The sequence below is a fragment of the Bos indicus x Bos taurus genome, chromosome 15, assembly GCF_003369695.1.
Source record: "Bos indicus x Bos taurus breed Angus x Brahman F1 hybrid chromosome 15, Bos_hybrid_MaternalHap_v2.0, whole genome shotgun sequence".
NCBI lineage: Eukaryota > Metazoa > Chordata > Mammalia > Artiodactyla > Bovidae > Bos > Bos indicus x Bos taurus.
Window position 1 is genome coordinate 44,476,222 of NC_040090.1, and position 25,913 is coordinate 44,502,134.

Here is a 25,913-nt window from a genome sequence, read left to right on the forward strand (position 1 = left end):
AAATAGTTTGGCTCATATAACAGGTTAGTCTGTATTTCCAAATTAAAATGTGCAATGAAGTAATTGACTTAGACTTGATTTTGGGGAAGGGTTGAAGTCTTAACTAGATTTGTAAGCGATGTTGGCACACTCAAGAGAATTTATTAGGTTTCTAAGAGTTTAAGGGAAGGTTTTGTAAGTTAAAGAGTTCTAATATTTAAAAAAATTAAATTAACTATAGATTAGGTACATAGTTTAAATGTTTGAAGGAGTTTAACTAGGTTTGTAAAATGGACCAAATATTAAACCAGTGGCCCTTTGAAAGTGGTTATAAAAATTATAGGATATGTAAGTCGAATTGAAAACATAAAGAAAAACTAGGGCATTAAAAAAAAAATAAACAAATGAAATAAACATTTTAAAGCCAAGTAAACCTGACTAATGTTTATCTGCACAAAACCACCCTTAGAATCATTTTTTAAAAAAACAACACATAAAGTGACTGACGTTACGCTTTGAGTTCACGGTAGATGTTTGGTATTAGTGGAATTTGAATTTATAATTTGAATCAGCAATATTCCTTTTGATGAGGCAAGAAGAAACACACAGCAACCTCAAGTTAATTACTCTTCTTGGCTTGAAGCATGGTTTGAAAGAACATAGAATTTGAAAGGAGATCTCGCTCATGTAAAGAACGGGGACGTGAGAGTCACGACAGACTTTGCACGATACGACGTAGCGTCATGCTCAGCACGTAGTAGGTGCTCACTGAGGGCCTCTTGTAGAAGTAGTGATTTTTAGAAGCACTTTAATCAAAGTATAAGTTGACATTGTTTATGCCACTGCATAAACCACAGGGTGTACAGTCAAGTGTGGCTTCCAGGGGGCTGATCTCATTCATTCGACCAAATGCCATAAGAAATTAAAAACTGGAGATATAAGTTATAGGCCACTTGGATCAAGCTATTCTGTCTGCTTTCAGAGAGCAAGTCTGGGGCCAGGAGGCGTTTTTGCCATCTGGACAAGGTTCAGATGAAATTGCATGTAATTCAGAGCCCTAGATTTATTTCATCCCAGCCACTCAGCCCTGAACAGGGTGCACGGTGAGGCCCCAAGCTGGAGGATGCTTGGCCCCTCTGCAGACATTGTCATTTAGGTCTGACTTCTGGTAATTAGGCACTCCTAGCTGGGCTCTGCTGTCAGCCAGCCTTTGACACAAATTGCAAAATCTGTACAACCATCTGAGAGATGGAGAAGTAGACCCAATGACACTACAGGGGATATTGGTAGTTCTCAAAAGTTGAAAGAGAATGCTTTGAGAAGCAATCCTCAGAACTGAATTTAGAAGTCCTTTTCCTGTGGTTAAAGAGTAAGTTCAGTCAGTCACAGAATCAGGATTGACGACTTGAAGGTGGAAACGATAGGCTTTATCTAACAAAATGAACTGCAGTAGAAATAAATGTAATGTTTTGTATTTGGATCTGAAAATCCCAACTATGCACGAAAAGACTAGGAACAGAGGTAGGGATATATCTGAGAAGTAGCTCATATGAAAAAGACCTTGGAATTAATTGACTTCAGTTGACAGTTTATTGTAATCCCCCCAAATCTAGTGCGGTGCTGGGCTACATCAACAAAGATGGGTATTTAGGACCAGGCAGGTGACTATAGTTCTGGGCTCCAGGCTATGAAAGGAAATGACAAAGGATGGTCACAGGATGGAGGTGGGAGTGTTCCAAAGTTTGCCACAGATAACAAAAGAACAGGAAAGGTTTAGCTTGGATAAAGCGCTGCTGGAGGACCTTAAAGCTGTCAGAAATTTCTGTGCATTAGGAACTAACCTTCTTCTTGTTAAGAGATACAAAAGAATCTGGGGGGTGAAATTTACACAAAACCTCAAATAAGGAGGGTCTTTTTATCTTTCTGTATGTTTTAAGGCAGAATGGGCTTTTTCCTTCATTCTGTAAGGACTCAGACTTTTAGGTGAGAAAGAGTGGCTCAGAAGTACTTTGCAGCCCCAAGATTCCACAATTCCTTTGCCTTCCAGCAGTGACTGTGTTCTGCACACTCCTAACACAGGCAGGTGGAGAACAGAGCCATCATTCCAGGAATGTTCTAGGCAGCAATGGGAGAGGTTTTCTGAATTATTAGGCAAGATTCTCATCAAGACCCTCTCACCAGAGCCTTCAGTTCTTTTCTCTGCTGGGGAGTTCTGAGGAATGCAGTTCTTCCCTTTCACCAGAGGCTGTGTTAGTGTCTCATTTTTTCTTTCTGTGCGCCCAGCAGTGTGCCATGTGCTGGGGAGACCTTGGGGGCGAGACCAAAGCTCTTGCTATCTTCAGCTGTGCAGTATGTGGAGAGTGAGACGGTACACATAAATCAGACCACTAGCTGTACTGTTAGGCTTAAAGTGACAGTCTGGACCCATGTGTCCTGTATAAGTGCATTTTTATTTCATGTAGTATTAGTAATGCATTTCCCCACTTGGCTTTGGGGATTTATTTTCCCATTTATATTATAGTTCAGGTCATCTGTTTGAGATTTCTCGTGTCTTGGTGCAGTAGGGACAAGAGACATTTGTTTATACTTTAAGGCACTTTCCCCCCAAAGTTTTGAAGGATGGAAAAGATTGAGTCATTTTTTTCCTTCCCACTGACAGTTTTGTGTATAGTTTATTACTGATTCAGTGACTACCTTTGGGGGCTATCTGCCTGCATACTGTAACTTCTTTCCCTTGTGTTTCTGTGGTCACAGCAGTTCATCCTCTCATGGCTATAATAACACTGCTACCACTGCTGCTGCTAAGTCGCTTCAGTCGTGTCCGATTCTGTGCAACCCCATAGACGGCAGCCCACCAGTCTCCCCTGTCCCTGGGATTCTCCAAGCAAGAACACTGGAGTGGGTTGCCATTTCCTTCTCCAATATAATGACACTAACTGGAGTTAACGATGAGTAGAAACCTGGGTGAGAAGAAATGGCTATGAACAATAAAACCAGAATGGAAGCCCGTCTGTGTACTTCCACACTAAGCCTTGAATTTGTTTATACAAGTGACCATCCATTTAGGGACAAGCATGCAAACAAACAAAAGGCACATTTTAATTGCTGATTGTAGTTCATGATTAAATTCCCTTCTTCCTAATTTCCCTTAGTAAATATTTTCTGCAAAAATTATACTTTTAATTTTTCTAACATTAATAAACTTACAGATACAACTTAAAAATTCTTGATTCTGAATTCTAGTCTTAGCATTCAGAGGCTCTTTAGACCTCACCCTTGTCCCACTCACACACCAAAGTAACCCACTTTATTGTAAATTCTTTTTTCTTTCAGGTAGGAATGAATTGATAGCCAGATACATCAAACTCAGGACAGGGAAGACGAGGACCAGAAAACAGGTAAAATAACCGACCTGGAAACTATGCATGTCAGCGAATGGCCCACGGAGGCATTTTGGCTGCAGTGGCTGTCTGTGCTTTGGCTCCTAGGAGCCCCCAACCGGAGTTCCCTGTAAGGACGTCAGTGTTGTAGGTGTTTGAAATTGGCTCCGTTTTTACTGCTTCTCGTTTCAGTGACCTTTTATTCCATGGTCTCTGGAGTTCCTTCTATACACATATGGAAAAGTTTCACTGCTAAGGACAGTGTATGAACTGTTCCTGTACTCTAAATCTTTAATTTTCTTCCCCAAACTGTGCATCTGCAAACATTGTAAAAGCTGCAGGTGCAGATACACTTTGCAAGTCATGAAATTTTGAGATTTTGCGCATTGTAAAATCCTGGAACAATTACATATTAGTCATCATTTCACTGCAAAAGTAACACTAGCAGCCGTGAGCATTGGCCAGAACATGAGGCTGAATGATGTGCGTCCAGGGAACTGTTGCTCCTTAAGCTATGGCTTTTTGTCAGTAGCTGCTGTGACTGAAATGAAGTTACAACTTAAATACCTTTGTGCAGCACTGGGTCAGGAATTTTCCTCTGCCCTCCTATCAGGGCTGTGGCGCGCTTCACTCCTTGTGATGTAAAGCAGCCCAAACCTCTGACCCAGTTCAGAACTGGAATGGATGAGAAATTAACATTTAATGAAAAGCAGAAAAAAAAGAAATGGAAAAGGGGGAGGGAAATCAAACCTACCTCATGGGTGAGTTCTCAACAAGAAAAAAAAGAAATATTTATAATATGTGTTTCAGTGTTGACTATGCTGCCTGATTCGGCATGAATTTTAAAAACTTATAATCAAACCAAAAGGCGAGCTCAGTTGTGAAACCCTGAGCAGTAGATTCCAGTCCTCTGCTTGGGTGATGAGTTGTTTTTCTGAGTGTTTATGACGGGGAGAGCTTTCCCTGGGAATGCCCCGGTGCCCCCGCCGGGAGCCCACTGCTGAGTCAGCACAGAGGCAGGTGGCCTCCCGCCAGTGCTCTGAGGCAGGGCATTGTCTGTTCAGTGGGTGTCTCCCCTTCTGTGGCCCACAGCAAGCCAGTGGATCACATCAAAACAAAATTCGGGTGAAAGCAGGAGCTGGATGGAGAGGTGAAGAGGATGGGGGAGTTCCTGCTTCTCCGTACTTTAAAAAAAAAAATGTAAAAGCAATAGAAAGAAAAAAATGATAATTGATACTGGAAAACAAAGTTAGAGATAAGCGGATCAGTTATTATCATAAAGCCTGTTTTTAAGTTCACTAGAGTGTTTGAAATCAAGTAATGGCCTCACAGTCGAAGTCGCTGAACTTCTAAATGGAAGCTTCTAAATTTCTGAAACAGACAAATCTAATTCCCAACATACTGAAAGTCCTGGACCTGGGCTGTCTGCTGATCTGTGAGCTCTGGTCATGTGTCCAACCCCTTCAGTGAGGGGAGGCTTCTAAATTTAACCAAGTCCTGCTGAAAGAGATGCAAATTTGTTTACCCAGTGGAATCATTGTGTTTCAGAAGCCTGGCTTGGCTCGGTTTCCACACCCCGGCATCCTGGGGATGTTTTTAGGCAGCAGTTGGTGATACCTCTCCAATGTGAATTTGTTGTTCAGCAAATCCGTGTGGTTTTTCAACCCAGATTTTTAACAGGATGGCTGGCTGGCTGTATTCACACTTTTCGCTTTGTAATAATATGCAAATCCACTTGGCGCCCAGTCAATACCCAAAAGAGTGGAAGGATTAAAGATATTTATAAGGGCAAAAAAAAAAAAAAGCTCTGCTAACTGGGTCTTTCCATTTCTCTTTGAGATCTAATTTACATGTCAGTATTATTTTAACATTTGCTACAGAATCCAGAGCTCTTAATGAGATCAGAATACAACCGACAGCTTCAGCTTTTTGATTCTGCAGAATGTGCTAATTTATGGATAGTCTCTTCTAAATTGAGAAAAAGGGATTTTCCCTCCTGATACTGAGAAGCTATAAATATTTTCGTTTACCTCTACCCCCACCTTTTAAATTTTATAAAGAAAACAACCCCACTCTCCCCCTCTCATCCCGTGGCCCGCGATTTCTCCTGAGTGAGAAAACTAATATTAGCTTCAACTTTCATCCTGAATCCAGTCACTGCAGTGATGACCCAGTCTGAAAAGCTTAGAGCAGCGCTGGGGGCTTGGTGTCTGGCTGGGACTGTGTATTCCTAACTGCAGAGCTTTGTTGAGATGCAAATAACCTCCCCCCCACCCCCCACCCTGAAACCCTCCCAAGGAGTAGCGATTTTATATTTGATTTCCTTTTTTTGTTTTGTTTTGTTTTGTTTTGTTTCCCCTCATAAACCCGAACAATGTAGGTGTCTAGTCATATACAGGTCTTAGCAAGAAAGAAAGTTCGAGAAATTCAAGCCGCCATTAAGGTACGTCTGGCTTGCCCAGTTGTAGGGGGCTTTTCATCTCCATGGTTACAGGCTTTTCCTTTGTTTTCCTCCCTTCCCCTACCCTGCAGGTGTCTAGTCACATTCAGGTTCTTGCCAGAAGGAAATCTCGTGATTTTCATTCCAAGCTAAAGGTATGCGCTTTCCTGCTTTTTGGCTTGTGGTTGCTATGCATCTCACTTCCTGTTTTCCATGGTGACTGGTGAATGCCTGGTGCTGGGATTCTGGTAACCTAGTTTCCTCGCATGTGAGAGCTGTTTACATTTCTTTGTGTCTAATCTCTCTGTTTCTGTACTAGCCTCACATTAAGCTCAGAGTGTGTGGTGTGTGTGTGCGCGCATGTGTGTGTGAGCGCGCGCGCGCGTGTGTCCCCCTAATAACAATGCAAATGCAGCAGAGAGCTAGTCTTGATAACTTTAGCACAGAAACATTTTTTTTTTCAGTCTTCAAATACCTACCAAGAAGCACTGAGCTAAGAGAGGGAAAAAAAGTCCAAGAGATGCAAAGTTGGTGTAGAAATTATACATGAATCATTTCCAAGAGATCATCATGAAATTACTTTTTGAAATATTTAGAAATTATTTTAAATTTGTGTTTTTGATGTATTTTCAATACTTATGAAAAATACATCTTCTTCATGGAGTTTTTTATGTGTTCTTCCAACAGAGAATATTTTCTGCCAGATTTCTTCCACATTTCTTAATAATATTTTTTAAGTGTGTGGCTTTGTTAATTAAAACAGAAATTTGAGGTGAGGCCTTAAAAAACAAAAGATGGATCTTAGAGATGAGAAAGCTTTTGATCAAATCCATGTTTGCAATTCTGTTTATACTTGAATTTAATTTTTTTTTCTTCATGTGCCTCATTTCCTAGTGTTTTAAAATATATTTCATAGCAAAAACAGAGGCATGGACAATTTTAAAATGCAAGTTCTCTTGTTTTCTCCCTTTGCAAGGTTTGCAGTAAAGTATACATGACTCTTTTTTCCCCCCTAATGTCCTATTTTAGAAATGCAAAGGGATTACAGTTTGCATGGAGGAGCTTTATAATAAAAACGAATCCATAATCCATATTGTTGTCTTTCTACCATGCCTGTTCTTGGTTCTGTTTTGATTTTTTTTCCCTGTATATTAAGTAAATGTGTATGTTTGTTCTAAGCTGAAGAACAAAGTGTAATTTCACAGCCCTAAATGGTGAAAGCCAGGACTCTTTCCAAAGTCCTCCAACTTTTTAAATGCAAACAAGGCTGGCTGTGGAATAGGACTAGTGACCAGGAAGGCGCATTCGGTGTGCCCTCTGCAGTGGGCAGCATGCTGGCTCGCTCGCACGTGTGGCTGATGGTGGCTGGCTTTTAGCTGCACTGGCTGAGCAGTTGGAAGACTAAAATAACTTTATAGCTCCTGCTTTTTAACCAAAGGTGCAGTCCTTTCTATATGGATGTAACTACCCCAGTGTTTGCTCAAGTTCTCACTCTGTTTCTAGTTTCTCTAATGGATTAATGATGTGCAAAGCAGTTTACAGACACCAACTTTGTGTTTCCGATCTGCGATGTTATAAGTTGCTCTATTCTGCACTGCGTGGTTCCCGTATGCTCACCAGGGCACACAGCCCTAGACCGAAAGCCCTGTAAATGGTGGATAAAGCTCTCCTGGTCAGCGGGGATCACTATGGGATTCCACAAGCACTCTTTTTCTCTCTTGGGGACTTTACAAATCTTCCTCCGTGGAAAGAGTTTTGCCGTTTCGTTATGCCTGTACATACATACCAACACACAGTTGTATTTGTTCTTTAAAAAAAAAAAAAAAATGACCTCTCCCCACTTTCAGCCAGCGCTGGGCCATTTCCTCTGGAGTAGGCACGAGGGGGAGGCAGGAACAGAGGCAGTGGGGTAGCAAGGCGCTCGGCATTTCAGCTCCAAGAACCACCTCCATCTTCTTACAGTTCGTCTCCTTCCTGCCTACCTCATTATTCTGGGAAAAATGGAGGCCTTTGTTCTTCCCATCAGCTAATACCAGTTGAGTGTTCCAGGCATGGCGCTCATCATGGTGGGCAGCTAACAACCAATCCTCTATTCATAGAGCTGGCTGTGGAGATGGGAATGTGAAATACAGGGCACTGTAGGGTAAGTGCTAGCAGAGAGAGCCAAAGGGAAACGTGCAGGGAATCCCAGGGACGAGTTGCATGGACCGTGTCTGCCGAGTCTGGGGATGAAAGAAGGAGTTAGTGCAGCGCAAAGCCTCGTGTGTTCTCTCGCATTAGCTCCCTACAAAGTGAGTTCCGTTCTTCAGATTTTGAGTAATACTATTGAGGAAACCAGGTCTCCAAAGGTTCAGTTAACTCACCAAAAGCCACCCAATGTAGGAAGAGGCCAAGTCAGAATTTGAACTCAGATCTTTCTGAATTCTAAGCCACTGTTCCTTCAGACGGGGTTTCATCCGGCAGAGGCTGAAGTGGTTTTTAAGCAGCAGGCTTCATGCCAGTATATGGGGTAGACAACCTGTCACCACCCCTCATGCCCCTTGGAGCTGGGCAGACAGCCCCTGCTTCCCATAATCCCTCAGCCTCCACATTTTAGACATAAGATGATTTTTAAATTTTCAGCCATTGGTGGAAACAGTGTAGGCTTAATTTGGGATTGATGCTGTGCTGATAATAAGTAAGACAGGGGCGAGGTGCGTTCCTAGCTGCAGAGCCCCTGCGTCCCCACTTGGAGGGAGTCAGGACGGCCGAGGAGAATAAGGCCGCCTGTCACCTGCCTTCCTTGTTGCTGCTCATCTCCTACGGGCATTTTATGCTAGAGATGCTCTCCTTCATCTTCCTAACCAGCCCTTCCTGGGAAGTGGGCTCAGCCCCATGAGCCTGGTAGGAGAGGTACATCTCCCCAGGCGATCTGCACTTCCTTGTTCAGCTCTGGAGTCTAATAGTCACGAGAGGCAGGGATGAACATCCTAACCAAACTCCTGGTGCAGTCAGGCTGATAGCCTCTGTCTTCTTGGCCTCCCAAATAAACTCACTGCTGAAAGTTGAAGTCATCCCAATAGGCAAAAAGGAGAGCTTCTGAGCAGGGGTGGGGATGGCAGGAAATATCCAGACCCACAAAAGGGGCCTTGCTTTGTCTGAGGTGGTGTGACCAGGCTTCCTGGAGGAGGTGGCTGTTGACTGACCATCTCAGGACCTGTCCTTGCTGCGCCTGCCCAGCCAGGCCCCTCCCCATTTCTCCGCATGCTCAGCAGTCAAAGGATTTCTGTTCTCTGGGGTAGACAGGCCTGTGGCCCTCCTATGAAGACTGGAGTTAAGTTTCATTTCTGTCCTCCCTCGGAGTTTGAAAAAGCAGTTTACTCGTAGCCAGGGCCAGAGCCGGGTGTGACTTCCAGGGCGCCCTCCTGCCTGTGAGCCTGTCTTGACTTTCCTCAGAAGGGTGCGGGAGAATTCTTTAGGCTAATGATTTTCTAGCCTTTTTAAAGTAGCAAAATTCACATTTCAAATTGAAATCTTACTTGAAAATTTCAATATATGAAAATGTAAAAGCTGTTTTAATTAAAATGCTCACTCTCTCATCCTTAGCAGCAGCCTCTTTGGCTGGTTCTATTGAATAAAGTTTGAAAACCCACTGCTTTAGACAGAAGGTAAAGGAAAGGGCCATCCCTTTCAGCCATTCCTCTGGCTTTCTTTATACCAGACAGCTTGGGGATCCCACTGAAAGCCCACATCTCCTGAGTCCCATAGCCTATTCTGCCATATTCTTTTGCAGGAAACAGGCTGGGGAGAGAGTGGTTAATCTCACGGATGAGTCATTCTAGCTACAGAAGTCACACTCCTGAAAATCTGTTAGTATGAGTTTCAGAGATCGGCTTTAGGCTTTTGCTAAATGCAGTGTTTCTCAAAGTGCTTGTTTGTGAGCCAGATCACCCCTGAAATGTGTGGACTTTAATTTCTGCTTAAAAAAAAAAAAAAAAGGTTTTAGTAGAAGTTTAAGATTTCCATGTAGATTTGAGCTTAAAAAGCACAGAAATGATTACTTAGTGCAGTCCAGTAACTGTTCCATTGAGAACCTATGTGTTCTAGACCCTTTAGTTGGGCCTGAAAAGTTGAATAAGCAGAGTCTCTGTTCCCGAAGAACATTCGTCTTTTCTGTTATTTTTGGCCACATTTGGGGAAAATACAAGATTCCCAGTGGATTGTCTCCAGCTAGGGGACTCTGCAGTAGATATTTAACAGAGTGGTGCAAAGTTCGAGCAGTGAAAGAATGATTAATTCTGAGTGTGGGAGAATTAGAGAAAGCCCCATGGAGGAGGTGCCCTTAGAACTGGGCTTGAAGGAAGGCAGAGACTTCCCACAGAGAATAGGGGGCTGGGGATCCATGAAGAACAGCATCTAGCTGGAGGCAAGGAATGAGGCAGGAGGAGTGAGGTTCATGTGAGGAGCCTGGGGAGCATGCCGGGGTCATTCACAACCATGCTGTGGAAAGGATCCCTCCAGCCATTTTCGGAGGACAGCTAGGAGGGAGGCAAAGCTGACGGCAGGGAGGCTAACTCAGGGGCTACTGTAAGAGGGAGGGAGGTGTGGGCCTGGACCAGGAGCTGACCAAGCACCCCGGGGGCCCCACTCTCAGCACTTAACCCTCCTTATTGTCATCACTGGCTGGTCCCCACTTCAGTCCTCTCCACTGCTGTGTCCTCTTTCTCACTCATTGTTTCTAAACAGCAAATTATGTTTAAAAGTTCCACTCTTATTAAGTCTGGAACGTGTACATGGAAACTTTGCAATAGCAGCATTTAAAACTTAGGTTATTAAAGGCTGGGTTCTCTTAAAGGAATGGCCATTAACTGAGCGTGTCCATCAAAATTAACTATGATGTTTTTGTTGCTGAACAACAAATAGTTAATAAGTACAGAGAATGACATATTAAACATTCATGTTTGTACAATCTAGAAATGATTATTTTCATTACATTTCCTTCTAAGTTTTATTTTTTTTTAGCTGAAGGAAATCAAGGGCAAAACATTATTCTTCCTTTTTCTGATTTCCTCTGCCCATTGTCCTTCCTCAGTTAGTCTCAGTCTCCCCCCTCTCCACCCCGTGACCCATCATCTTTCCTTGCCACTTACTGTCTCCCTGAGAAAGTCATATCCAGTGAAAATTATATCTTCTTCTTTTGACTTTATCCTAGAACTGATCTAGATTTTTTTTTTAAACCTGTTGTCTACTGTGAACTTGTCCTAAAGCCACTGGCACCAATGTGAAACTATTCATCTACAGTTTCTCCTGGCCTGAGCCAGGACAGACTTGACCAACAATTCAGGATGGCCTTGGACACAGACTGCAACCATGAGAGAGAGATGCAAAGGGCAAGAAAAACTAGGGAATAGTTGGAGAGTTCAAGGAGTGATGTGAGGAGAGCAAGAGCCAGGAAAGACTGGGGCAGTAAGGGGAAGGGGTGAAAGGGTCAGCAGAGTGCAGGTGAGATTCAGAAGCCCTGAGACAGATGGGAAATGCAGGGCATTTGTAGCCAGAGTGCCAGGATATGGGACATGAAGTATGTATTTGCAGTTTGGGGTTTTGTTTTGTTTTTAATTTTCTTGACCAAAATGTCTAAACTACAAGTCAGAATGTGATAACTACTGCTCTAGAAAATACTCAGTTCTCTTAGTGATGAGAGGACCACACGTTTGACCCCTATCCAGACACAATTCTTTTGACCCATCAGTCTTCTGATGCTTGGTTCTAGTTATAAAGTAGAAGATACAAAAAGTACAGTGAAGTTGCTCAGCCGTGTCCGACTCTTTGCAATTCCATGGACTGTAGCCTACCCAGCTCCTCCATCCATGGAATTTTCCAGGCAAGAGTACTGGAGTGGGTTGCCATTTCCTTCTCCAGGGGATCTTCCCAACCCAGCGATTGAACCCAGGTCTCCTGCATTGCAGGCAGACGCTTTTACAGTCTGAGCTACCAGAGAAGCCTCAAAGGGGAAGATGGACCCATGCAGTTCCAGCATGCAGATGGCTTGTAGGTTTGGAGCATGCATCAAGCAATTCCAAGGACACCGACTGAGAGAGATTGCTCTTGGACCTTATGTCACCAGCTGCGTCTCCAGCAGTGTTACCCGCACTGGCTTCATATATTGTCTGCCGTCTCCTCCCCTTCCACCTAGTTTATCCCCTCTTTGGAATCTGTATTTGAGCAGTGAGAGGTAGCAGCCTGTCTGGAAAACAGTGTGGTGTGATCTGAGGACCAGCCTGCAATTGCAGAAAGGATTCTCTACTTAAAATTATTTCACTCGCCATTATTTTATCAAAAAGTCTTCGTTTTTTTTTGTTTTTTTTTTTAAAGCTCCAGGGATTTATCATCCCAGCATGTAGAAAGACTGAAGAAAAGAAAAAAAAGAGAAAGAAAGATTGTAGAAATACTCTCTGTGCACTAAGCAGTCTCTTCTTTCCTACTCAGAGTTCCTACTAGAGTTTCCTGCTCTGAGTCTCTAAATGTTCGTTTGTCCCAAGAGCTTGTCCAGTCCCTGCCCAGAAGCCTCTTCCACGATAGCAGCAAAAAGGCAGCCCTTGATTTGCTGGCGTCAGAGGCTTGTGTGAGTGGCAGCCTGCTCACAGGCCACCACCACGCTGTGGACCGCCTTTGTCTTACCCTGAAGGTGGACCAGGCCACTTCTGCTGGGTGTGTTTTGGTGAATGCATGACTCTGGACAGTCCTCAGAGGAAGGGAAGTCTTCCTTCTGTCCTGACCTCAGCAGGAATACATCTTAGGCAGTAGACGTGTTCGTGTCAAGCTCTGGATTGTATTGAAGAAAAGCCTGCACTTGCTGACATTGCATCATCCCAGTAGAGCAGAAAAAGGCCTGAGCTCCTCTGATTGTGTCCGGTCGCTGGTGACTAATTTATGAGCTCCATGTGCTCCCCGGGGCCATTTTCTTCATTCTCACCCTGGTGGCCTTTGTCGTTTGATTTCTGAGCAGGCCGTTCTTTCCAATCTGCCTTTGCTTCCAATAAGCAGAGAGCTTAAAGTTCAAATTGTTGATTTAATCCTCTTGATAAGTTCAAGAACTTTGCTAGGGCTCTGCTGCAGCCACATGGCTGAATCCTGACCAAGTCACCACTGATTCTGTCCAGGAATGGGCCTGCCCGCAGGGAAGACACACTTCCCTCCATCCTGCGGTGTTCCCTGTGGCCCTCTGAGCTGCTTCGCTCCTTCAAGCGTTGGCTGTCAGCAGAACACACAGCAAAAGAAGCCTGAAACTACCGTGTCCTTTGTCTCAGCACCAGCTGAGACACTTGGTCTTGTCGCGGGATTTGGGAAATGATACACCGCCTTTCCTGGCATCTCCCAGTCTTCAGGGAGTTCTGCATTCATGACATATACCCTCTCTCCTCAACACGATTTTCATTACCTTGTTTTCCATTTGCCTGGGTTAAGACCAAGATTGGAGACATTTCATTTCTTGTGCTTAGAGTTAGAACTTCTCATCAACCACGTGATGATGCAGAACTTACAATGTAAACTGAGGAAGTGCATACTTCTCTATTCTATGTCAGCCGAGCTCGGATTTTTTCTTTAAAAGCAGCAGAAACAGCCTCGTTCTACATTTTTTTCCCCCTTCATAGAGAAATCCCGTTATTAACTGGCCTCTGATATAGACAGTGCCCTAGAATCACATTGAGCCCAGAGATGATGTACTCCGGACCAGGGCGTCTAAGCATTTCAGGTCTCGAGCAGACTTGAGCCTGGACGGTGGGCCACATGGGCCCTGAAGATGGCAAGTCCACAGAGTAGCAGGCACACACTCAGTGGCACAGTGTGCTCAGAGCGCCGGATGCAATTCTCAGGGAGCTCCTGAAGGTGGCTGTCGCCCGCACTTTGCGTACGAGGATGCAGAGGCTTGCCGTGGTGGCTAAGGGACTCACCCAGGGTCACAAGTCCGAATTTGACCCCAGGGCTATCTGTTGCCACAGACCAAGCTCTTCGTGTGATAGCACGTTGCCTCCTTACGGGGTCCTTGCTGGTCAAGGATGAGGGCTCGTTGCCCTGGCTCGAGTTGCTTTGCACTGTCTCCCTCAACCGAGCCCTATTTTCACTGTGCCTGTTGAATTAAATAGAGAAGATGAGTGGTGGGAGCTGGTACCTTCTGGCTTTTCAAGGGAGATTTGCCTCTCACTTCTTGCTGTTAACCTCCCAGGGAAATGGGCTAAAGGTCAGAAAGGTGCCTTCTCCCCAAAACCCGGACCTGGCATTAGATGACCTAAATCCCAGGCTTCCTGGTAGAGAGGCACCAGGCACACCTACAAATCACCTAGACCCTCATCTGCAATCCTTTATGATGCTAAGCCGCGCATCACAATGAAAGGCGACACTATTGACAATTAGAGAATACTAAATATAGCCCAGTACATTTAAAAATGGACAATGGTAAAAGCCTTGAAAAATTTTTTCTTTGATGTGAATGGAGTCTTTGGCATTTGGAAATACAATAAGATGAATTAATTGCTACTCATTACATGGCAAGTCAGGAGAAGTATGAATGTGCCTTGTCTCCTCAGCATTAGCTGTTGCCCGACCGGAATAGGCCCTTTTGTACTTACTTCTGCTTTCTCTAATAATAAGCAAATTAGAGATCATGGCTAGAAAAATTCAAGTGCCCTCCATCCTTTCTCCAAAACCGTCATAGACTCTTGTGGTGTTTATCTGCTCAGGAGCAACTGCTAATAATTGCAGAGGTCATGTGAATCCACATAGTGTAAGATTAGAAACAACATCTGCAAAATTACTTCTTAGGAAAGTGTTCTATTTTGTCTTCTTCTGAAAAAGTGATTTTCAAGCAAATTGCTATTTTTCTTCTCATGTACTGTATTTTTATACTGCTGAGAGAAGTATATTTGGAGAAAAACATTTAATAGCTCTCAGAAGTTTTTGAATCCAGTCTTTTTTCTTTTTGATCGTACATGTTTTTCCTGATATATTGGTGGACTTTCATATGAATACATTAGATTGAAATCCTTAATTCTGAAATGATGGCCCCTGGTTAAGCAGGAGTGTGTTCATTCAGACTTCATATACAGTCACGATAATATTGTACATGCAAGCAGGTGCCATTTTATATTATCTTTAAAATTAGTTTATAGCTAATGCCTAAAAATTATGAGATAATTGATTCCCCAGAAAAATCCAAAGCTGAGAAAACAGAGGGGAGACGAGTCCCCACCTTTGCAGAGCCTGGTTCATAAAATATCCTTGAGTGTGCAGAGCACACCAGTCCAGCCATGTGCATCTGTGGTAGGTTGCCTTCCCATCATGGTTATTACATGAAGACATTTTCCAAACATTGTGTACATTTCCACCGTAGGAAGGAGGCAGTCAGCTGAGCTCAGAGTTGTAGTGGCAGCCTCGCTCTGCTTCATGAAATATGAAAATCTGTTTACTTAGTAACAATAACAGTTTGAAAGGCTTCAGGCTGAGGAGTTTATGTCTGCCACTGCCTGCTGGATCCCCCGTGGTGGAGGTAGGGAGGCTGCTGACAGTGCGGAGTGCCAGGCATGGGGCAGGAAGAGAGTCAAGTGGGGACCGAGGCGTGCACCCCGCCTTGGAGTGACTCCTGTGCCTTCGCTCTCAGGTCACATAGGCCGTTTGTTCTTAGCACTCCATTAGTAGACTGAGACCCGTGTTTTCTGTTCCATAAATAATTCCCACATTTCAGGTTGTGGGCTTGAGTTAGGGTTTGGTTGGAGAAGGGAGATCTGCCTTTTCTTTCCCCTCTTCTGCTTTTTGTGGCCTCATTCTTTACAGTCTTAGGAACAGAGGGGCTTAAAATCAGCAAAAAGGAGTCAGTGTGAAGTTGTCCAAGCTTTTTCCTAGGGCATATTTTTTTTTCATGCGTGCTTATATGTACACATGCATACACTCCATATTTCCTGTAATCTAAGACATCATACATTATAACTCAGTATTGACTTAATCACGGTTTTTCAAGATAAAACAATGTGTTCATCCCTTGTAAATCCCATCACATCTCAGAAACGTTAGAGTGAAAACATCTTAGAATAAAATTAATGCGGTATACAAATGTCACATATATCTTTGACTTTACTTAAGCTACTGTTGTTTGGGTAGATTAGCAACCCCACCCTCTTTATTCTGGGGGTAAGTGGTGATGATAGAGTGCAGTGTTTAAAAGTCCGAGGTATTAGGCCAGAATGACGCAGAGAAGTCATTTACTCAGGTCTGACACTGAGAGTTATAATTTCTCCAAAGCCAGGCATGTATCTCTAGGCTGAAAATGACAGTTTAGAGATGCTTCTATTGAAATCTCCCAGCTCAGTGTCCTTCTGTGCTCCCATTTCAGGATAAGTAGATCTACAGCCAGGCTCTCTGTTCTGATATCCAGATATCCCTGGTGGTGCTTGTTATCTGCACGGTTGCTTTAGATTTTAAACAAAAAATTTTAATCTTCTTAATTTTCCAATGTATATAATAGATAGAGGGGAGATGTTATAAAGTGAAATGAGTACTCAGAATGTCGGCACTACAAAAAGTAGGAAATCACTGGTATAGACATTTTAGTCCATTTGTAGAAAATTGCCTATTCTCAAATAGGTAGGTCAAGTGCAGAAAGAACCTCTACTTGAGATAAAATTTCCTCTCCGCACTTGGCTTTCTCTCTATTAGGACAGGCGGCTGAGAGCTGCCTAAATTTTAACATCCTGCTGTCTTTTCACTAGTGGTTTTCTGGCTATATGTATTAGGACATATTTGCTTATAATAGAAGTCAGACTCATAGCTACAAATACTTTTAGAACCAGAAGACCTTTAGCAAATAAAGTGCAACTCTTTCCTTCCTAGATGAAAAAAATTAGAGTGTTAAGTGATTTACACAAGGTAATACAACCCATTAATGCCAGATGGAGGGCAGGTTTGAGACCAGGTCTCCAGACTCCCCAGCAGGTATGCCTTTTACTGACAGAGAGCAGGTTGGTGTGCTCAAAGCAATAGATTTGCTCTCTTGCTTTGGACTTCTATTTTCATTTGGGTACCTGGTGGAATGCTGGGTAATAAGAGAGTCAAACCTGACTTTATTTAACAAAAGACCGTATTCTGAAATGTTCTGAAGCTTTGTGACCTAAACAGTAAAGGTGGTGACTTTTCTCCTTTCCTCATTGACTGATTTCCCTGTTAAAAAAGTATCAAACTTTTATGAACATTTCGAAGAACTTTTCCATCAGCCTAGCATAGGGAAACATCTCAGGCAACTCTAACACCACAAGAGTGGGTTATGAAGATGTAGGGACTTGCCTACATTTGGACCTGGACTTGATACTTCCTGGTCACTCCACCCAAGTGTGCACAAACACACTCTGTGTTTGGGTGAGCAGAACTCCCCGTCGTCAGCATTTCATAAACAGAACTCTCATGTTTGAATGTACCACCACCACCCCCCCACCACCCCATTACATAGTTTTGGAATAGAGCCAAGCCCACAGACCTTTATAGTTCTTCCACAGGGTTGGCATCAGCCAGGCAGACAAGAAACCTGGGCTGCCGTTTTCTCGGCTATGCCTGCCTGGGCCCTGGAGAGATTGTAAGTCTTGTGGCTCATTGGGAAAGGACCTGGGGTTATACCTGGGCCATTCATTCAGTTTCAAAAATCACCTTGAGAGTATTGATAACCCCTTATTGGGGGTTAAATGACTTGAGGGCTGGAGTCCAAAGTAACCGTCCAAAGAGAAACCCACAAGCTTGTACTGATGTCAAGATGCTCTTGACAGAGAAGGAAGTAAGTGTGTCTGACCCAGGTTTCCCATTTATTATACTTGGGTACCCTCTGAGAGGGTGGCCAGGCAGGTGGAACTGCAGGACCAGCTGTGGGTAGACTGATGAGCGCTGAGATCTCGTGGGCTCAGTTTGGCTGTAGGGCATTTACACACACATAGTTTATCATAGAATTCCACTGACTTCAACATTTGTCTCTTTTTGCCCTGGCATCTCATTGTCTGAAATGTTTCAGGTCTTAAAAAAGTTGCCAGAGGAATCTAGCTTTAGGTTAGAAACTTCAGCAGGTTAGCAAATGGAGCTTCAATGTGAAGAAATGCCATCTGACCAGAGGCAGCAAGGGGCATCACTTCAGTCCACAGGACCCTCGTGTCATTGGGCTGCCACAGTGCCCTGACCATGGGTATTCCCCAATAGCTGTTAGATAAGGCTCATTTTTCAGTTCAGAGCCAGAGAAATGTATAAAGTATAAAATTTTATGCAAGTCTTAGGCCTGTTTTCTAAGGGTTAATATACTCCTTTGAACATTCACATGGTGTTCCTGGTAGTTATGGGGCAAAGTGGTGTCTGTGCCTTGGGACCACCTGGTTGATCTTCTTGGAACCCTCTAGTTCTTGTCCTTGTAGGCTTTGATTTTTCTCCCTCCTCCTCTTGGCCTTCCTTTGGCACCTCAGCATGTTTATTCATCACCTTTGGGTAAACCTGTAAACCCTGAAGCCACCTCGCAGCTGGTACCCAGTGTCTTAGCCTGAAGCTCCCCTTGACCTTCACTCTCTTGTCTGAACTCTGAATGGCAGCTCTGGCGAGTGCTCTTTCTACTTTGATGTCACCATTTTGCTCCTGCTTTGATGGGGTCTGGGCCCGGTGTGTAGGGTGTGTAGACCTGCAAGCATCCGGGAGCCTCAGCAGGTTCACTGAGTGTGAATCCCTGCCCCTACCGTCAGGGCGTGTCACACACCAGGGGCCTGACCATTTTTCCATCTGTCCTGGGGAAGCCTCAGAATCAACTCAGAGGAGCTGGGAGCCGGGGTTGTTGGTAATTGTCTTTCTAGATAGATAGGGTCACGCATTTCTCCTAAAATGCCAGGGGGAGGGGAAAAACCCACACCCCTACACATTTTATTGTACTGTGTGTTTGTATATGTGTATATTTTTTAACTAAGAAGAAAAATAACCCTGCCTTTGTACGCAATCATTTTAACAAATTGTTTATTGTTGTATCCAGGTAACAAGCATGGTAAGTATTTTCACCAAATTGAGTATTCTGTACTTGAGCTGTGCTTGGCAGACTTTTTGGCGAGCTGTGTGTTACCAGCCTTGGCTTTCCTAGAAAAGACCCTTTTAGGAAAAGGAGAAACCACGTCCCTGGTAGAACCCCCTGCGTCCTTGGCTACAGAATGAACCGGCCTAGCCTTGGACCCCGGCGGGGATACCTGAGAAAGCATGCCCCCCGCCAGCATGCTGCTTGGCCCCATCCTGGCCCCGCCGCCCCGCTGCTTCTGAGCCCCCCACCAGGTGTCTGCCAGGGCTCCCCGGCCGCACACAGACGGGCCTCCCGGCACTGTGGATGGTCCCACCCCAGATCCACAACCATGCCTCTTCTCTCGCCCTCCTCCCATCTGTGTGCTTCAAAGCAGGGCCATTTTTTTTTCTTTTTTCTTTTTCCTTGTTTCTTTCAGTCTGTTAAGTAATTGGAGACATCTCCTTTTGGAAGCTGGAAAAATAAATACATTGTCCACTCTCCTCAGAGGCTTCCCATTCTGTTGGAAAATGGATTAAAAAAGAAATTTTTTTTTTAAATCTTGCTACTGGGTGTTCTCAGTAAACGTCCAGAGTTACAGTAGGTTGAGGCCGTTTGGGCCTTCTGGCTGTGTTTATTTATCCACGCATGTTTGCTTTTCCAGCCTTTTCTGTGGCTCTGTATTTTAGTCCCCGTGCTCGCGGCTGTGCCTGTCTGAGCCGCCTGGTAGTCGGGGGTTGTGTATTAAGTCTGTGTGTACTGTCGCCTTCAAGGATCAGACTGCAAAGGATAAGGCCCTGCAGCACATGGCCGCCATGTCGTCAGCCCAGATCGTCTCAGCCACTGCCATTCACAACAAGCTGGGGCTGCCCGGGATCCCACGCCCCACCTTCCCGGGGGCGCCGGGGGTAAGTTACCAGCTGGGTCTGGTAGTGATGGCCCCTGAGCACATGGAGCCGACGTGGCCGAGCATGAACCCATGTACCTGGCACTTCCTGTTAATTGTGCCGGGTGTAAGAGAGGGGAAGGACCACCTCGTGGTGCCCTGATGCTGGGTGCAAAATGGTGAGAAAAGCGGAGCTAGGGAGAGGCGGAGAGAGAGAGCATTTTATTCCTGGCCCTTAGTCTCTGTTCCTGTGTCCTCGGGGTCACTTTATGGCAACTAGCCTCTAAAGAGACAAAAGTATTCTTTACTACTATTTTCATTTTGCACCTGCCAAAGGCTGAGAAGCTTAATGTTGTGGTCTCATTTAATCCTCACGGTAATCTTAAATGCCTCTTACTGTTACTGCCATTTTACAGATTTACATTTTACAGAAAATTGAAGTTAATTAGTAACAAAACCAGAGTTTGGGTAACTCTATCATAGTCACATGGAGAGCCATGTCGGGACTCAAAGCCAAGGCTGTCCAAATCCCTTGACATCTGCCGCTCCCAGAGGCTGTCGGCAGGCACCAGGGCCTAGGAAAGCCCACAGCAAAGGAGGTGTCTGCACCGTCCTGGTTCTGAGCTGTGTTCTCCCCCCAGGCTGTGAGCTGTGGAGGCAGAACGTCACGTAGGAAGTGTTGCAGAATGAAGGGAGGAAAGGAAGGGTGAGCGGGCACATAGATGAAGCAGTCAGAGGAATATTTGTGAACCCTCTGTAATGTACCCGGATTCCTATTGGGTGTCAGGTGAACTCTTGAAGAGCTGGTGCCTGCCCTCAGGGAGGTTAACATGTTCTGCAGGACAGCAACCTGTGTTATCTGCATTTAGGCTGTGTCACTTGGCAGCTGGCAGATGATCTGCGCCCCCTGTTTAGCTGGGATTGGAGTGCGTAGACATCCTGAGCAGTGCTTTGAGGTGAACTCCTAACCCTGAGGCTCTTTGCATTTTGCTTTCCAGTTCTGGCCAGGAATGATACAAACAGGGCAGCCTGGATCTTCACAAGAGTAAGTCTGAGGAGGGGCCGGCACTGACAACCAACCAGGGGCTGGTCACAGCCCACCCCGGGTTGAGGTTTCCTGGCACCAGACTGCCTGGGGCCTTGCGGGGGGCGGGGGGGAGGGAGATTTAGCCTGACATCACCAGCATCACCCCCCACTGTTATCTCCTGACGCCAGTAGCAGGAAAGAGATGCTCAGATTTGGGAGACGTGTAAAGACCTCAGTCCCTCCTTCAGTATCAGTGGTCCTGCAGCTGGCAACAGGAGGAGGAGCTCTGTCTTTTCATGGCTTTGAGGGGGCAGAGCCTGGGGTCCTCCCGAGAGAGGACAGTGGAGGTGATCCTATAGTCCATTTTCTTCCAGCTTTCCCTATAGTGGGGGAAGCTAATAGAAAATCCGACTGATGCTTTGAGAGCATGGGAGGTAAGCTCAGTAAACCGGAAGGCGAGGACAGATTGGGAATAAAAGCAGAAAGGAACCTCCTCCTGTATATTCTCAAAGGAAATGGAGCTACTTGGTCTAGAGAAAGAGAGCCTGAAACATGTCCCAAATCTTGCCTGCCCATGATGACTGCTGACCTCGGTCTCTGCAGGGACCAGAAGCGAGGTTCAGAGGTAGATGCCACAGCACGTGCAAGGCAAGCTGACCTCTGCCCTACCTGTGCCGTGGAACTGGCATGAGGCTTGGTGGTTTGGTCATCGGCACCCAGCCGGCCCCTCTCACTTGCACAGCACAGCTGGGTCTCCATCTTGGTAGAGCTCTGCCTGGGCTGTGCTCCCACCTGCAGATAGGGAAGCTCAGAGTGAGGAGTCCCTAGCCCTGGGAGGCCACGGCCAGACCTAGGAAGTAGCTGCTGCTACAGCCATGGTTTCTGACTCTCTCTGTCCTCTGTCTCCAGCGTCAAGCCCTTCGTGCAGCAGGCCTACCCCATCCAGCCAGCAGTCACGGCCCCCATTCCAGGTGAGTCTCTGAGGAACCCTCTCACTTTGTTCTCCAGCTGCACAAACTCCCTCCCCTGCAGGGCCATGGACACCCCTTTCTTGCCACCACCCTCCTTAAGGCAGGGTTAGCCCAGAGCTCAGGAGGGTCGCCGGTGTCCCCTCCCAGATCCTGCTTTGCCTCCATCATCTCTAGAGAGCTGTTCTGATGGGCTTTTTTTAAAAAAAAAACAACAGGAAGCCTGATCACTTTCACTTAGGGCCTTAGGTCACCCTTGAAAGGAGAAGTTGCTCTGGTTCCTTCCTCCTCATAAACAGGCCACATTGGGCGATCTCAGTCTTGTGGGCAGACGGTTTTATTTGCTGTTTCTTAGAGAAGTGTATTTCAATTCTGAGTACCCTTTCTTTAAAGGAGTGCTTACATGGAAGCCCAGGTAGAAAGCATGCATCTGGCCAAGCTGCCTGCCTCCCAACACACACACATGCACACGCACACACTCTTCATTATAAGCTCCCAGACTGAAATGCATTCACACGTTGCTCTCTGCTCCAGCACCACAGAGCATCCCAGGAGAACATTCCACTGTGCTGGTGACTGCAGTCTTACTCAGGAAAGGAGCTGGAAGAGCACAGGGAGTGCCCACATCCCTGTCTCACAGGAGCGCTTTGTCAGCATCCACTTCCACACTTCATCTTTCTTGCCGTGGTCCCCAGCGAGGCCCCCTTGCCCCAGGTTAGGTGTCCTCGCCCCCAGCCCTCAACCTGGGCTAGTACCGGCTTTAGGAAGAACCACCTGCGTTGCTCTTCTCCGGTTGGCCATGCCTCTGGGCTCCTCTGCCAGAACCCACCGCTGCTGGCCTAGCTCCACCCCTAGACTCTGGTGGACAGACCTGTTAGCTTTGCTCCTGGGTGGTCCATTTTGTAGGCCCCTGCCCCGGGGGTGGCCTGAGACCTGATGATGGCAGGCAAGGAGCTGGGTTTAAGGTAATGATCAATTTGTATTTCAGGGTTTGAACCTGCGTCAGCCCCAGCTCCCTCGGTCCCAGCCTGGCAGGGCCGCTCCATTGGCACAACCAAACTTCGCCTGGTGGAATTCTCAGCTTTCCTTGAACAGCAGCGAGACCCAGACTCGGTGAGTGTGCTCAGAGTTGGGTGCCTTGACCCCAGGCTTTGCTCCTCTTACCCTGCCTTTGAGCCTGACAGATCAGATACCCTGCGTGAAAGCAGACCTGGGTAGGGAGGGCTGAGTAGCCCTCCAATGAAGTAAAAAGGTATTTCTGTTGACAAATATGTAAAACTTTAGAGCTAAATGGTTATGGATGCTCTGGACTGCAAACTCCAGGAATTACTAGAGCAGAAGAGTAAGACCTTAACAGGCTCTTGCATTTAAAGACCCTGACACTGGGAAAGAATGAGGACAGGAAGAGGAGGGGATGACAGAGGATAAGATGGTTGGATGGCATCACCAATTCAATAGACATGAGTTTGAGCAAACTCAGGGAGATAGTGAAGGACAGAGAAGCCTGGCGTCCTCTAGTCCATGGGGTGACAAAGAGTCGGATACGACTGAGTGGCTGAACAACAACATTTTTTGAGCCCTGACCTGTGGCTTGTATTGTGTAAGGCGATTAATAGATATCATCACATTTTACTCTTAAACAACCCCATAAGGGTAGGTGCTGGAAAACATGAGATAACAGAGAGGTTAAGTAACTTCTCTGTAGTCACACAGTTAGTATCTGATGGACTAGAGATTCAAATTCATGTCTTTAAAACTCAAGCGTAAACTCAAGCCTATTTAGCCATTATTCATACTTTTCAAAGCTGTGTTTTCTCAAGACAACGAATTCTTAGCTTCTGAAGGAGGAGTAACAGGGTAGTACTTTAGCAGTCTGACATAGAATGCGATGCATCTTAATACCCTAAATATCCATTAAGTTAGCATCTGGACCCGATTTGTCATTTTCCTCCTTCCTGTCTCCCCACCCCATCTAGTGCCCATCCTCCTCCTGTCCTCAGCTGGGCCCACCATTTCCCCTACACATGTGAGCCTCCCTTCTCTCCACCCGAAAAGCCCAAGACCCTTTCTTCACTCCCACTCCTTGGCTGTGAGTACGAGCATTGCATCTGTGTGTGGGTGAGCCCAAGGCAAAAATGGAAGGAATCATGAGTTTGTCTTCGGGATCTTTACCAACTCCTTTCCATATTCTCTACCTCACCCCACCCAGCTGATCTTGGCGGCTCTCAAAAGTACACAGGGGCCACTCTGTTTGTCTGCTGCCTTGCTGCCATTCTGTTACCAGGAGAAAGCATCACGAGTGAGTTCATCATCTGTTGTAAATAACTTGGGTGTGAACCGCAGGAGGTGACCTCTCCCTGAAGCGTTTGTGCTTTGGCTCTGAGGGTAGGACAGGAAGACGCCACGAATAGAGGGGTTTCCACCAGCCATCACCAGAGTGGACACTCAGGAACCCACATGTGGCCCCCTGGCATTTCTGCCTATGAATTGTGAATCCTGGTAGAAAAATAGAGTCGGCTCCAAAATTAGGATAAAATGAAGAAAGAGAGTAGTCATTGGGCCCGTCGAGGCAGGCAAAGGAAAAGAAGAGTATTGAGAACAGGGAAGAAAAGACCAGCCTCCTGGGTCACTCTTCACAAGTGTCTGAGTGGCTGTACCAGGAGGGTGACAGTGAGTGCCTAAACCCTTGTCTGTGGGAGCACTGAAGTAAACAACCAAGGAGATGACCTTTGCAACTCTTTGCTTCCTCCTCCTTCAAGCAAATGTAGATATTTCTTCGGCTGAAGGCTGGGCTTCGGTTCAGTTCATGCTTCTGCTCTGAGTAGCTCATGTCTGTATGACGCCTCATCGCTCACAGAGCGCATTGTCATTGGTTATGCCATTTTATCCTCCAAGTGCTAGTGGAGTGGATTTTGTTTTACCCATTTTACAGGTGAAGAAACTGAGGCCGAGACACATTAAAAGATGTAGAATATTTAGCCAATGAGCAGGAGGACCCAGAGCCCAGATCTTCTGTTTCAGTGTACTCTTTCACTGCTGTGAAGCACCACCAGTGGTGAAGGTCTTGAATTGTGCATTCAGTCTGTACTCTTGGGTGAGCAAACGTGTTTACTTGTAAACATTTCTTTTTTAGAAATAGAACTCCAGGACACTAGGAAGCACAAGTCCCAAGATGTTAGTTGTTATCCTTGTTAAAAGACTCAATATAATGTTTTATCACAAAACAAATTTTTATTTTTAATTTAAGAAGCTTATGGAGCACCCTTATGGTAACTGTCCTTCTCAGTTATGGACCTACTGGGGCCCAGAATGCCCATTTCCTCTTCTTCTAGTTGTTAGTGGTAATTGGGCTCCCTGCTGTGCATCGCTGAGAAGTTCCTTTTGTCCATCCTATAAACAGTTATGAGCACCCATGTGTGCCTTCTGGTGCTGCCCTGGTGGAGGCTGACGTCTAGTGGGTGAGGCCGTCATCCCCCGTAGGGTCACTGGGAAGTGTGATGGCTAGGGGTACTGTGAGTGGACAGGAAACTGGGCAGGCTTTGTGGAGGAACCAGCCCTTATGCAAAGAGGTAGAGGATCCATATGGGCCCGGAAGAGTAAGGAAGAAGAGCATTCCAGAGGCGATGACTCTGGTGTAGATAAAACAAGAGGTGAAAGCTAGTGAATAGTTTAGAAAGGCAGGACCTACCAAGGCCTTGGAGTAGTGTCCAGATATGTGTGTTTGATGTACATTCAGAATTAAGAGTCTGGCTGGTTCAACTAGAGTAGACCTTTTACTGATGAATGAAAGGCTTAACTCTGTAGAACTCATGTAGAACATGACTTCAGTGGTGACAATGATAAATGTGGTTAACTAGAGAGTGCGTTTCCAGAGTAGCTGGGACAAAGGGTGTCACCCTGGACCAGAAAACGAGGTTCTCCTCCTCCAGGCTTTGTTGCTCCTCAGGTGTGCATTCCTGCCTGTGTCCTCCTGGGGGACCATATGGACAGAGAAGGTTCAGACCTGGCTGCAGCCATTGACAGCCACCTCTCCAAGCTTCTTCTATAGAAAGAACTAGAATTCCCTACCTCTTTGGGCTGTGATATGGATGGAAAAAATCACACTGTACCACGCTCATTACTTTATTTGTTTGGTCGTTGCCAGCACTACCCACAGCCCTTTGATTCCAGTGAGCCTGAGCTCTTACAGAGACGCAAGGGGAGATG

At 45.6% G+C, this 25,913-nt stretch overlaps 1 protein-coding gene across 12 annotated transcripts in view; it reads left to right on the forward strand.

The window, feature by feature from the left end:
- The window catches only part of TEAD1 (TEA domain transcription factor 1), a 274,391-nt gene that overhangs the window by 191,550 nt on the left and 56,928 nt on the right, over window positions 1-25,913 (forward strand). For 7 of the 12 annotated variants that reach the window (XM_027563306.1, XM_027563314.1, XM_027563317.1 and 4 more), the window contains 8 exons: window positions 3,313-3,377; window positions 5,740-5,802; window positions 5,892-5,954; window positions 18,812-18,823; window positions 19,600-19,734; window positions 20,711-20,757; window positions 21,649-21,710; window positions 22,696-22,820. In XM_027563306.1, the coding sequence (XP_027419107.1) occupies window positions 3,313-3,377; window positions 5,740-5,802; window positions 5,892-5,954; window positions 18,812-18,823; window positions 19,600-19,734; window positions 20,711-20,757; window positions 21,649-21,710; window positions 22,696-22,820 (572 nt within the window). The remainder of the gene's footprint in view (window positions 1-3,312; window positions 3,378-5,739; window positions 5,803-5,891; window positions 5,955-18,811; window positions 18,824-19,599; window positions 19,735-20,710; window positions 20,758-21,648; window positions 21,711-22,695; window positions 22,821-25,913) is intronic. The other 5 variants (XM_027563307.1, XM_027563309.1, XM_027563308.1 and 2 more) reach the window with 5 other exon arrangements.